The sequence below is a fragment of the Alternaria atra genome (genome assembly GCF_907166805.1).
Source record: "Alternaria atra isolate CS162 genome assembly, contig: 34, whole genome shotgun sequence".
Taxonomy (NCBI): domain Eukaryota; kingdom Fungi; phylum Ascomycota; class Dothideomycetes; order Pleosporales; family Pleosporaceae; genus Alternaria; species Alternaria atra.
The window spans coordinates 1,538,980-1,552,845 of record NW_025091333.1 but is presented as its reverse complement, the minus strand read 5'-3'; the positions used below and the strand labels follow the sequence as shown (position 1 = coordinate 1,552,845).

The window sequence follows — 13,866 nt, the reverse complement described above, 5'->3', positions numbered from 1 at the left end:
TTCCTATTCAATAATTATTGAAGCGGTGAAACAAGCCTAGAGATCTTATCGTTAATTAGGGTCAGCAATATGCAAAACACAGTAATACGTAGCGGTGTCATCGCAGTGGTAGTTCATGATTGAGCCAGAGCGTCACGGAGAAATACAAGCCGTTGCATGATCCATGTGGAGTCAGCAATTTTGCAATCCATGATCCAAATGTAGTGCGAATAACGTATCCATTGTGGTGATCATCCACAGTTTCCATAATGCTTCATTTCTCGTGATCGAACTAATTGCCCCTGGAATGAGACAGACGATACAAGAGGTCCAATCTATCGAGGCACCTTTTGACTGCTTTTGAAAGTCCCTCAACGTGTTGAAATGAGAACATCTCGAAATGTGTTCCTGGCACGCCCTCAACGTCTGTGAATAGACTCGTGTCATATGCGTCCCACCCCAGGGTGGGGTCGCTCCGGTGAATATCTGCAGGATGCACGCCATCGATGCCTGTCGCCGGCATGGCGTCAAGGGCTCTCAGCAACGAGAACCGTGGCCGGACCTCAGTTCCGGCCCAGACGGGCGGCGTCCACTTCTGGATTACCCGCAACGCCTCTTTCATGGCCTGCAGGGTGAGAAGCTCATTCTTGGACTTTTCTCCGGCTGCCATGTCGTCCAAGGCGCCCAATCGAACCATGGACGGTGGATTGACGGGATAAATACTGTCCATCATCAAGGCGCCGATGATCCTGACGCCGCGATCCCCAGTCAGGATCTTGGCAACCTCGAGAGCCAAAAGGCCACCCAGGCTCCACCCTCCAATCAGGATGTTCGCCCTCCCACCGGAATCGCGTTCTGCAGGGAAGTCAGGGTTGGCAGCGGCTAGTCTGATGATACCCGCATAGAGCCGCGCCATGCCACAGATGCCACCTTCGAATCCCTCGCCAGTGTGAAAATAAGGGTTGGAGATGCCGTAGACAGGCCGATCCAGGGGATCTAAGCAGTGATAGGCGAAGGTGGTACCGCCGCCATCGTGGATGAGGAAGACGGGGGTGGTGTAATGGTCTCCGGCGTGGGCCTGGATGACTTCGGGGTTTTGGTCCATAGTATGTGGGTTGTTCAAAAACTGATGTGTCAAGCAACAGTAGGGCCTAGAAATATAGCACTCAGATGTAGTCTCAACATGACGAATACGGTAAATAGGCTAACACGGTGGACCCCGGCGCCGTAAGCGCGTTCTTAAGGCTGACAGGGTCATCAGGCAACCTACCAGTCTAGGGTTGTGCAAGAGGTGTGTGTGGTGGAATCCTACGGCAGAGCCGCACCAGGGACCGGGCTGGGCCGGGCTGGGCCGAGCTGACTCTGTGCCGCCGGCCGACAGTGGGACGGTTAATCTTACGCTGCAGAATTTCTGGCTCCTGCAGTCATCTGAACACGAAGCCAAGTCTGCAATGCCAAATGAAAGAAGTAACGCCGCTGACCTGCAGCCTGCTAGTCCTGATTGGGTTGCTGTTGACTAACAAAACAACACGTGACCGTGCTTTTGAACACGTCATCACCCCTTCCTTCGCCCTACCACTGACAAATTCTTCATGCTTACCTTTCGCGCCCCTTCAACACTCCGAATCTGAACATCATTCTTTCTGTCAAGATGGCCGGATACAACGCCTCACCCGTATCCTCCGACGAGCTCGAGCATGCGCTACATCCATTTTACCCCGTAGGGGCCATCATCAAAGGTTGATCAATCAATTAATTGACCATCAATCAAGGAGCATGCTAACACGAGTCTGCAGACTACGCTGCGAATACACTGAGCTCGCCCGTCATCTTGGTGTACTTCTTCGCGCTGGTCGTTGCCTTCCTGCTGCCTGCGGCATATGCCTTGACGCGCGCACGCAGCGGCCAGGGGCTACCGCGCCAGGAGTTTGCTGTAGCCATGTGGTTCGCTCTTTGTGGCTACATCCACCTCGCTGTCGAGGTAAGTCCAAGCTGAGATGTCCTTCAACCTTTCTCGCGCCTAACACCGGGTACCTCTGCAGGGCTACTTCGTGTTCAACCACGCAACTCTGGCCGCAGACCGTGGTCTTTTCGGCCAGATGTGGAAGGAGTACGCGCTATCGGACTCGCGCTACCTGACCTCGGACACCTTCACCGTCTGCATGGAGACGGTTACGACCGTTCTCTGGGGGCCCTTGTCACTATTGGCGGCTTACTTCATCGCTATTGACCATCCTGCTCGCCACCCACTGCAATCTATCATCAGTTTCGGGCAGATATATGGAGACATTCTGTATCTATCGACCGTGTTCTTTGATGAAGCCTATCGGGAGACGGCGTACTCACGACCGGAGCCGTTCTATTACTACGGCTACTTCATCTTCTTGAACGCTATCTGGCTCGTCATTCCAGGCCTGCTGCTGCTTCAGAGTACTGTAGCGACGATTAACGCCTTTGCGTTTGCGAAAGCGAAGGGGGGAGTGAAGGGCAAGAAGACAAACTAGGTGGGGTGATAAGTAGCGTTGCATTATTGGAAGCGGAGGAGCAGTGGCTGCAGGCGTGTAGCGTTGGGTCGGCGCAGTTGCGAGCGCATGCGATGGTTGTCCGCTTCCTCAGCGCATCCTTCGCATTCTCCTTATCGTTGTCATCGCGTTTATAGTCTAGCGCGCACCAACGTTGCGAAAGGTATACGCCACTGCTCGGTTACTGAGAAAGCCTTGGTCGAAGGCTGTTGGTGGTGGTGGTGGTGGTGCATATCCTCGAGATGTCAGGCTTCACCTTCGCAAGATCTAAAATCTTAGCTATCCATATTAGGCTTAGTTACCTCAGCGGCCCCACTTCGTGTCGACGCCATCATGAACGGTTCCCGCACGCCCACGCCTTTCCCGTACTTCGTAAGCTTACGAACATAACGTCAACATGCGAGCCCTCACGAATACGTCCCCGGTCATTTGCGCTCATATACCCCTGCATCCGAAAATTCTCGGTGCGTGACTGATCTGTCAAAGATTTGATTGTCGAAAGCCCTCGTCCATACTATCGCACGTTGATGGAGGTCACTATGCGTCGCGTACAGAGGTGTTCGTCTGGCCTGATATAATTGAGCAGATACACGGATGCTTTTGAAACCAGTACCTGCTGCCCGAAGTCACCTCACCTCCCCCTTCGCGATGCTCTCCCTTGTTGCCCTCCTCTCTGCCCTCGTCCTGCCCCTGTTCGCAGCATCATCCAACCCAAACACGACCCTCATATACCAGTTCCCCAACGGCACATGGATTGAAAACATCGCCGTCCGCCACAACAACGCACTCCTTCTGACCCTACTCACGACGCCGGATCTCTATAACCTGGACCCCACCTCCTCCAAGCCCTCCCCAACCCTCCTCTACACATTCCCCAACGCCACAGCCCTCTTTGGTATCGCCGAATACGCCCCAGATGTCTTCGGCATCGCTGCCGGAACCTACTCGTTTTCAGCTGGCGTCACTCCCCATTCATTCAGCATATGGAGCGTCGACTTTTCGCGCAGCGCGCTAGACAGCCAAGGAAAACCGACCGTCTCACTCCTCGCGCCGATACCCCAAGCCTCCTTCATCAACGGTATGTCCACACTGGCCACTGACCCTAGCGTACTTCTCCTTGGCGACATCGCTGGTGGCCAAATCTTCGCCTTTGACACGCGCACGCGTGAAACACGCCTCGTTGTGCCTTCTTCCAACCCCCTTGTCGCAGCCACGCCTAGTTCATTTGGCACGGTAGGTGTAAACGGTCTGCGCACGAGATATCATAACCTCTACGTCGTGAATACGGGCTCAGGCGTGCTGGGCAAGTTAGCCATCAACACGGACGGTACGCCGCAGGCAGGCGCACAAGTTGATGTCCTGGCTCGTGCGGCAGATGGGACGAATTGGGATGACTTTGCGATTGGTGGCCAGGGAACCGTGTTTGCAGTCACGAGTGGTGGGAATACGGTTGTGAGGATTGTGGAGGGCAGGGAGCAGGAGATTATTGCGGGCAGGAAGTACTCGATGGAAATCGATCAGCCGACGGCGGTAGCATTGTCGAGAGGGGATATTGAGGGGAGAAGTTGTTTGTCGTAACTGGGGGAGGGGCCTTGGCGCCTGGGAATGAGGTTGTTGGGGGACAGGTACTTGTCGTGGATCTGTAAGGTGCTGGAACGTGCTGGGTAAGACATGGAGTATTGAGAAAACTAGCGTCTTCATCACTCTCTTATCTAGGAATGAATATTTCTTAGTCTCTGCGCTTTCCGCGAAGATACATTACAGCTTGGAGCCGCGCCATAGACTGACACGTAGGAGCGACGCATCTTCTACTGGCACTTCACAGTGTTAAGAGTGGTGATGATGAGTTAACTATGGCGAACTTTCTTAAGAGACTACGAGCAACATATGTGGAATTCATAGCGATCGTTAACAGAGAAAATACGTAGCTTGCCAGGCTAGGCCTGAGTGTCTCGGGGAATGTCATTCTTGGAGCTGGCCTGACAGAAAGCTGGATGATTTTTACGACCCAGCCGCGCGGAGGAGAATCTAAAGCTCTGCAATACTGTACGAATTCCGTTTTGTATAAGTTTATCATATCGTAAGCTCTTCGCACACTTCTTCTAAAGTTCTAAAGCCGAGACAAAACAAAGTGCCCGTATAACGCTTCCTTCGAAGTAATCTTGGCTGCTTTAAACAGGTATCATAAAGCAATTTCGAATAGCTTGTTAGATTGTTAACAAGCGCAAAAGTGATAGGAATGTTTTGTTAGCCTGAGTATCAGCCATCCTCAGGACATACATGGCTCGACTAGCTGTTTAGCGATAACGTGCCCGTGCGCGCAACGCCCGGATTCACGTAACGCCCCGCGAACACTATCTCAGCGATATCGAATTTGAAGCCGTACAACGCCACACAATAGCTCAATATTTATAAAAACGTAGTAGTGCAGTAACTATATGCTTGCGATCAACTTGTACTATCTAAATTTTTGTGGGAGGTTGACGCTGCGGCCACGTAATGTGACTTTGGGTGGAGTAGCAGATGGCTCATCTCCAGCTTGAACACCAGCGTGAGCAGCGCCAACGCGTTTTTGACGCTTGTTACTTAATGAGGTTACTTGTGAGACTTTACGCTTGCGTTGTTGAGCTTGTTGGATACATTTTTTCTGGTGTTGAGCTTCAACTTTGCGCGCGCGTTCAGCTGCTTTTTCAGCTCGCTCAAGCTCCCTCATCTCCTTGAGCCTCTGCCTCTCTACACGCCTCTCCTCGAGCTCGACTTGACGCTGCAGTTGAGCATCCTCACGCTGCTTCTTAGCCCGTGCTTTTTGGAGTTTCTCCTCCGTCTCATCTCGCTCCCGTACTGCTTCTCTAGCTCGAGCCTCACGCAACTTGCGAGGAGACCAGTGGACAGCGCCACCGTGATACTCTTGGCGCTGTTGAAGGTCAAGAGCTTTACCCTTCTTTTTGTGCTTCTTTTTGTGTTGAAGAGCCTCTCTTAAACCCTCTACTTCATGCTTTAAAAGCTCATTTTGAACAGAGAGATGGTGAACGCTTGAGCGCAGCTTTCTTGCCTCATACTGATGGCTATCAGTGACAGCAGCTCGAACTAATCGATCCATATTTCTCCAATCATGATCAGAGAGCCCTGATGATAAGCTTCTCTCAGCTTCTGGCGTGCTGGCAAATCTACGAAGGATAACGTTGGCATCTATCGGCCAGATCCCAGTAGCTTCGAAGGCCTTCAATATGAGGCTTTCTGTGAAGGAGGATATCCAGGCGCTCCAAAAGAGTAGGAAGAAGTCTCCTTTCTTGATTGGGATGAGGCCTTGAGCCTTGTGGAGATGGTTGGTGAGCTCGTTAGAGTAGGCTTGAGAGAGTGGCTTGAACAGCACTACATCAAGCGGCTGGAGCGTGTGAGTTGAATGGGGGGGAAGGATCATAAGGAGAATCCTGTGGCGATCACAGTAGTCGATAAACTCCATCGTGACATGAGATCCATGGCCATCAAGGATGAGCAATCGCCATCTCCCTGATCGCTGCTTTGTATAGCGATCAAACACCTGCTCCAGCCAAGCTAGGCCTACGTCATTGTTTGACCAGCCTGTTGGAGATGATGAGACAAAGACCTCATGTTCTCCTGCCTTGATATCCTCCACCCAACTTGATCGTATGGCTCCTTTTGCAGCTGCGTAGATAAGGCTTGGAGGCAGCGCGCTCCCATCGGCGCAGCAGCAGGCCAGGAGTGTCAGGAACTCGCGTGATCGATCCTGGAGAGATGCTCGAACCTCCTTCTTCTCCCATTGACGCCTGCTAAATATCCTCTTGCTTCTGCCTATCAAGCCAATCAAGAAGCCCTTCTCATCCATATTGTATATATCTCGAGCCTCAAGGTGGTATTGGGTGATCTTTCGATGCAGTAGCTCAAAGTAGAGACGGTATTTTGACTCAGAATCAGCCAGGTGGCGCGTACGATCCATGGCGCTGGTCCACTTTGAGATAAGATGGATCTCGTGTCGGTTGATGAAGCGAGTAACCCAGCTCTCGCTGAGCTGCTGATGGGCTACTTCTGATGAGAAATTCCTGATCATCTCCCTCGTAGGAGGTAGCCCTTGCTTAGTGAGCTTATTGATATATTGTACAAGCTCTAGCTCTTGTTGTGGGCTGAGTTTAAGCTGATGAGATGCCTGGGTCTCACGCGGGGCCTGAAGGCCTTGGTGTCTTCGACTGAGCGTTGATCGATCGATATTATATTTAGCTGCAAGTTTTGTATACGAGAGTCGATCTCCTAGCTCGTGCGATTCTAATTCTTCAATCGCTACTTGAATCGGGTCCATATTGATAGAGTTGTATCGCGTTGAAGTTCGGTATTGATTACACGTTTTGGTGTTGGGCGGGGCGTTGCGCGAATCCGGGCGTTGCGCGCACGGGCACGTTAAGCCTTTTTTAGGTTTGATTTGGCGGAAGGCTGGACACTTTTAATGAACGAAATGCTGTGCCTAAGAAGTGGCGCATTCTGCGACGAGCTTGTTCGACCAAGCGGCATCTTATTGTTATTCGTCTAAGCTAGCCCACCCGGTTTCGAGTCACCCGGGGTTTCAACTCACCCTATCGCCACTCAGCACCCTCTCCAAAACACGACTTTTCTCGCCACCCACGCTGCGCAAATGGACACCCGTGAAGAAACTATTCAAGCAGCTATCCGCGATCTTAATGCTGGTGTTTTCCAGAGTCAGAGAGCTGCTGCAAAGGCCTACAACCTCCCTCAAGCTACGTTCTCGGCCCGTGTACGAGGCGCGCGGAACAGCCAAACCAGCCACGTATACCAACAAAGATTGACTCCAGAGCAGGAGGACTTTCTCGTACAATGGATACTTGAAGAAGACGCACGAGCTTTTCCTCCCTCCCACGCACGCGCACGAGAAATGGCGAATCGAATCCTCCGGATGAATGGAGACCACAGACCCGTAAGCAAGCATTGGATGGCTGCCTTCCTTAAGCGTAACCCACGCGTCGCATCTGTTGTAGGTCGAAAGATTGAGGCTGCTCGAGCTGAGGGAGCAACGCCAGTACAGATACGCGCGTTCCTTGAGCTCTTTGAGAGGACTCGTACGAGGCTAGGCATAAGAGCCAGTGTTGCTAATAATATAAACAATACGTATATTGGCAATATGACACCCTAACAATATTATTGTATTGTGGGCAGGTAAGTATTGTATTACCCAATATAGAGCTGATTGATATTGTACCGTATTGCCAAGAACCCAATATACTGTCAGTGTTACAATACATCCCATATATCCCTCATCCTTCTACTGCGACGGCTACATTATCGTCACCTTCAAATTCTCGTAACCCAAACCATGACTTTAGGCACTCTAATGCTTCAATTACATCACTCCCAAGTCGATTTCGACGATCTGTAATGGTTATTTTTGCCCCGGAAAAGAGTCGTTCAGGTTCGGGAGACATTGCAGGAATTGATAGTATGTCCACCAGTGTTGCCAAAAAGCAAGTTGACTTGCTTGCTTGTTCAAACTTGCTTGGTTCATACCAAGCAAGCAAGTCAAGTCAGAGCTGCACAGCGAACCAAGCAAGTCAAGTTAGCGTGCCTTACTTGCTTGACTTGCTTGGTTTACTTGGTTAAATTAACTATAATCGACTGTATAGCAGATCTCGCGATGCTTTTTTAGCCTTGCAGTTCTTTTTAGTGCTGCAACTACCTCGGCTATTTCCTAAACAGGCTACAATAGGCTACACAGCTGCTAAAACAGCTTAGCGCCCTACTCCTATCCTAACCTTAGCCTTGTTTTGAAGCCTGTCGCGATTTCCATTTTCCTGTATCGACGCTTCTTTCTGGTGTTTTCGACTGCCCTAATATGGCCAAACGCCGTGTACTACATACCTCTTCGAGTAGCAAACGTTTGAGAGTAGCTGCTGCTACCGACGACGTCATCTCAACTCCTGCGGCCTCATCTCAGCCAGCATCTCAGCCAGCATCTCAGCGTCGATCGCCTCGTAAAGCCCTCGCTGCCGTAAGCTAGGCCACTGTCTCGTCGCTAGTCCCTACATTCGAGTCGCAGTTTTTAGAATCGCATGTAGAGGATGATATCGTTGCGCCTACTAAGGGTAGCAGGGCTGTTACGGTGGCTACAACTGAGGCTGGAGACAAAGATAATAGCTAAGATGAGATAAACAGCGCTGCTGATAGCTTTGACGGCATTGACTGGGCTCGTTTACCTAGCTACATAAAGCCACTGGCGGGCTCTAAGCGTCCTAAAAGCTGGATTTTTCGGTATAGCTACCGCGTTGTTAAGCGCTAGGCTACTAATCGGATCTGGTTTGTGTGCAAGTACTGCCACATCCACAAAACTATCGACGCTGGCGGTAGTGGTTTGTTTAATATTACTCAGGCCACTACCTTAGCAGCTACCCATCTCAGCCAGCCAAAACGTAGGCACAACCTTACAAAAGATGGCCTAAAGTCGACGCTAAGAGGACAGGGGCAGCTATCATTGCGGCAAGCTTTTGACGCTGGATTAGAGATGCCTCAGCCTACCGCTAACGCACTCGGAAACTTCGACGTACAAGGCTTTCGAGTAGCTACTGTTATGTGGCTCGTCAACTAAAACCAGCCTCTTAGTGAGCTTACAGCGCCTAATTTTAGAGAGATAATAAGGTTTACTAACCTAGAGGCAGAGGCGGCATTGTGGGTAAGTCACACGAGTGTTTCTACATTTGTAATGAGGTTGTTCAGGTCTATACAACCGCAGGTTGTCGACGCCTTATTAAGCGCAGTAAGCAAGATACATGTAAGCTTTAACGGCTAGACGACAAAAGGTAGTAAACGTGGCTTTTTTGGAGTAGTCGCTCACTTTGCCGACGCAGCTAGAATAATACAAGACCTGCCTATTGACCTGCCTAAGCTCGCTAGCGCCTACACTGGTGAGGCTATTGCTAAAGCTATCTCGATAACCCTCTCGGCTTACGGAGTAACTAGCAACCGATTAGGTTACTTTGTACTAGATAACGCCGCTAATAACGACACTGCAATCGCCGCGCTCGCCCGCGAGTACAACTTCGACCTAGCTTACCGGCGCCTCCGCTGCAGTTGCTACACGCTCAACCTAATTGGCCAGGCTATTATATTTGGTAACAACAAGGACGCCTACGGTAACACTCGAGAGCAGTACAGTACTGAGGAGCAGTACATGCGAGAGTGGCGGAAAGATAGCCCTATAGGCGTCCTAGTTAACGTCATCAACTATATCAAAACGCCGCAGCAGTACGAGCTTTTTCGCAGTTTCCAGCGCCGCGCCAACGACAACCTGCCCACCGAGGAGCGTCTCAAAGTACTCGAGCCCGTCAAGCCTGTTGTTACTCGCTAGAACTCCTACTATGCCGCTTTTGAGCGAGCTACTAAGCTTTCGGCTGCTTATAACTTGTACGCTGAGCATCACATTAATAGGATTATCCTCGAAGACGCGCACGCCAACAAGCAGAACAATAAGCGGCCTAAAGCTCTAAGCTGGATGAGATCAACTGGCCTGCGAGCTGCTGATTGGGCAGTAATTGCAGAGTATTAGGACTGCTTAACGCCGCTCAAGTACGCCACAAAACGGCTCGAGGGCCGCAGCAAAGATGGCAAATTTGGGGCAATATATGTGGTTATACCAGTTTTTGAGTATGTACTCAGCCAGCTTGAGGACCAGGCACGCCCATTTGAGCAGGTCGATTTCAACGCTCACCCAGAGGCCCCCGAGGATCACCTCAAGGTCAACCTCCTCACCGCATGGGCCAAGGCCAACGACTACTACAACAAGCTCGACACCTCGCCCGCCTACTACGCCGCCGTGTGCCTCCACCCGTACTATAAAACTTACTGCGATGTGGCCTGGGCTGACAAAGCTGGGTGGCTTAGCAGTGCCAACGTGGCGTTTCAGCAGCTCTGGGCGGCGTACAAACCTCAGCGCCCACGCCAGTCGTACACGGCTGTAACGAGTAGCAACAATATAGACGAGGCAATCAGCGCTATACTCGGCAGAAACGTCGGCCGAGAAGCTCCGCTGGACGAGTTTGAGCGCTGGAAAATGCAGGAGCCGCAGTGGACGCAGGAGCAGTATACAGCGAATGGCAATCCAGTCCAATACTGGATTCAATTACTGCCAAAATACCCGCATTTAGCGCAGTTTGCCATCAATATTATGACTATCCCAGCATCGAGCAGCGACTGCGAGCGCCTCTTCAGCGAGCTTGGCGACCTACTTGAGCCAAAGCGACGAGCTCTAGGCAGTGAGCTACTCGCAGCTCTTCAACTGGTGAGATCCTGGGTGCGAGCTGGCTATAAACCAACTATTTATAGTGAGGCTAAGCTTTTAGACAAGGAACTTTTAGATAATTACAATATACTTAAGTGGGACAGTTAGCTTAGTAATGTAGTAGTGTTTAGTCCCTTAGCAGTCAAGTAAATCAAGTACTTGGAAGCAAATCAAGCAAGTCAAGCAAGCAACAAATTGCTCCCAAGCAAGTCAAGTTACGCCTACTCTCTAACCAAGCAAGTCAAGTTTGAGGCAGTGACTTGCTTGACTTGCTTGTTGGCAACTGTGATGTCCACAGCCATTTTGCTCAAGTTGGGATAGTTCTTTTGTTGTGTATCCTCTAGCCACCAGGCGAGTGCGCTTGTGAAACCGTAGACCTGCTCAGACTTACAATAACGCTCGTATTCGTCGATGAGACGCGTTGGTTGTAGATGCCTGTTCCTCCAATTCAAGAACTCGTTCGTAGTCGTCGACGGCACCTCGGGTCGAGGAAGAGGCGGCTCAACAGGTCTGTATTCGTCCCAAAGTGTCTCCATTAACTTCTTCGACGATACAACCCACTCCTTCTTCCAATTCTCCTGTATGTAGTGCCATTTATGTGAAGGATGGAGCACAATTGCCGCAACGTACGCTGGCGATTCGTCGGTAAGGCAATAGTACTTGTCCAATTTCGCCCAACCCGAGTTATACATCGGCGCCATCATAGGATCGTCCTTATGCGCCTCCTTCCCTGCTTCGAATTGGGCCAAGATGAAGTCTATAGCTAAGAGAACGTTGTCGAGTGTCGCAAACGATGATTCGAGAGCCTTGGTAGCCATTTTTAGCTTCTCTAAAAATGACTTGATCTTCTCGAGTACGACCCAGTCCTCCGAAGAGAGCTCATCTCCAACACAATCTGCTTCCTCCCATTTGTCGAAATAGCCATCGATTGCGTGTCTGAGATCCAAAGCGGCTTGTAGCATGATATACCACGAACTCCACCTCGTGCTGTTGTCTCGCGTAAGCTTGCGGTTATAGCTAATGGCCAGAAATTTTTGACTGCGCTGAACACTTCGTTGGATGAAAACGACGAAGTTATGAAGCTTGCCAAGAGGGCCTTTTTGCCGCCAGTTCTCGATCTGTTTCAGTGTCACGTTATATGTGCCTGGATCGTCGTCTTCGAGGTTCTCATTGTCGGTAACGAAGATGAAAGCTTTAGCGGCGAGGTTGATAATATGGCCTTGGCAGCGAAGTCGGTGAGATTTGGGATCGTACTTAATATCAAATCGGCGGAGAAGGCCTGTGAAAGTCAGGTTTAACCAGAAGAGACACTACGTCGTACTGACGAAGAGAAAGGGATCTCATCATTGTATCGTTATTGCCCGCATTGTCCATGACGAAATATCCAAGTTTTGAAGCAAAACCCCAGTCCTCAACCACTTCCATAACTGCCGCTGCAAGGTTCTCACCATCATGTTCACTGTCGATATCTTTCAAGGCTAAGACACAGTGTTCCAGCTGACCGTCTTCCGTAACAAAATGAGCGACTGCTCCTAGGATGGCCAAGGAGTTGGGGGAAGTCCCAAGGTCGCAGCTGATGTGAATCCTTGACTTTGCTGACTGTATACGTTGCTTGACCTTCTCTTTATGACTTCCATACTGCCGCATAATCCATTTCTTGATGGTCTCGTGTGTATCTGGAAGCCAAGTATCGATATCGTCATTGAGGTAGGCTAGGGAAAGCTCGGAACTCAGGGCATTCCACAAGCCGAAAGGGGAGAGAACAGGCCGTAAGAAACCTGACGTACAGCACTTCGAGCTGATCAGGTTCGATCGAGTCTCCGGATTGATCGTTGAGACGACGACGTTTTCGGGGATTTTCTGCTGCCGAAACACGAGCTTGTTCGAGAATAGTTCGTATATTTGCAACTTTACACGTTCGGGGGGCGCCTCTTGGAAGGCCGTGACCGTCAGGAGGACAGTCCATTAGATGCTTTGCAGGAGCCGCAGTACCCCCAGAACAGGCATAAGTTCTGTTACAATGCTTACAGCGCCACTCTTCTTTTCTAGTCCGTTCATTGTAATATCTCGTCTCTATGTCCTCGTCTGGCATATGAGAGAAGACCCATGATGTTCGTGGCTTGGTAGAGGAGACTGAAGATGCTGTGCGAGGACGCGTTGGTTGGCCTTTAGAGGTTTCGCACTCTTCCAGGTCATGGAACTGCTGGCTAGAAACCTCCGAAAGACTGCCTGATACTGACGAACCTCTTTGTTGCGACGTTTGTACAAAAGGAAGGCGTTGTTGAGGCATGGCGGTAACCTCTGGGTCTTGTGGTGTGATAAAGGTGGGCAGAGGTGAGGAACGCGCTGATGTTCGCAGACGACCGCCAGTTGGCGAAGTCAACGCGCTTCGACCTTCCCTCACGCGTTTCTTCCCCGCGTTTCTTCCCCGCTTGATCACGTGTCGGGCTTGGTCGTCAACAAAGAAGTGCAATTTGCCGACAATGGGCAACCTAATATAGACAATATATTGCCAATATGGACATCCTTATATTGTATTGTCACAATATTACAACCCACATATTGTATTTGTACAATATTAGAAAATGCATATTATATGATATGTATTGTAGTATATTACTTTATTGTCATACTATTAGCAACACTGAACGAGGTTATATACGAAACAGATGAGCTGTTTCCAGAGTTTACTATAGGTTTTGTAGGTCCCCTCTCTTAGCTTTACGAGAATGGGTCTGTGGTAACTGCGACCACGAATGAAGCTGTTCACACGGTGTTGGTCAAACACGTTAACCTTGTCTTGCTGAACGGAGATGCGGGCTTCTTCAACCAACGCTTCGAAGGCGGTAAGAACTAGGGTGAGTACGTGATCGGCGTGCCCAGGCGTGGGTAGAAGCACGAGCTGTGCCGCTTTTGCCAAGTCATGGCCTTGAAGAAAAACCAACCCACCGAGTCACTTCTAGCCATGGAGTTGGTTGTATAGGATAAAAAGTGGTCGACGTGTCGTAGCAGCTTGTCGCAGTTGTCTTCTCGCTTTGGTTGAGTTCGTGCTCAAACTGATCCCACAGC

General features: G+C 50.4%; 3 protein-coding genes across 3 annotated transcripts; 2 read left to right on the top strand and 1 right to left on the bottom strand.

Moving 5' to 3' along the window:
• Positions 1-271: 271 nt before the first annotated feature.
• Positions 272-1,084, bottom strand: ALTATR162_LOCUS10940 (uncharacterized protein; the record flags this gene model as incomplete). Its single annotated transcript, XM_043318580.1, has 1 exon — positions 272-1,084. One exon carries the CDS (start codon positions 1,082-1,084, stop codon positions 272-274), a length of 813 nt encoding a protein of 270 aa, XP_043174515.1.
• A 546-nt stretch (positions 1,085-1,630) lies between these two features.
• Positions 1,631-2,483, top strand: ALTATR162_LOCUS10939 (uncharacterized protein; the record flags this gene model as incomplete). Its single annotated transcript, XM_043318579.1, has 3 exons — positions 1,631-1,718; positions 1,776-1,960; positions 2,022-2,483. The coding sequence occupies 3 exons, from the start codon at positions 1,631-1,633 to the stop codon at positions 2,481-2,483; spliced, it is 735 nt and encodes a 244-aa protein (XP_043174514.1).
• Positions 2,484-3,149: 666 nt separating this feature from the next.
• ALTATR162_LOCUS10938 (uncharacterized protein) lies at positions 3,150-4,079 on the top strand (the record flags this gene model as incomplete). The annotated part of the gene is made up of 1 exon (XM_043318578.1): positions 3,150-4,079. The coding sequence occupies one exon, from the start codon at positions 3,150-3,152 to the stop codon at positions 4,077-4,079; it is 930 nt and encodes a 309-aa protein (XP_043174513.1).
• Positions 4,080-13,866: the final 9,787 nt, after the last annotated feature.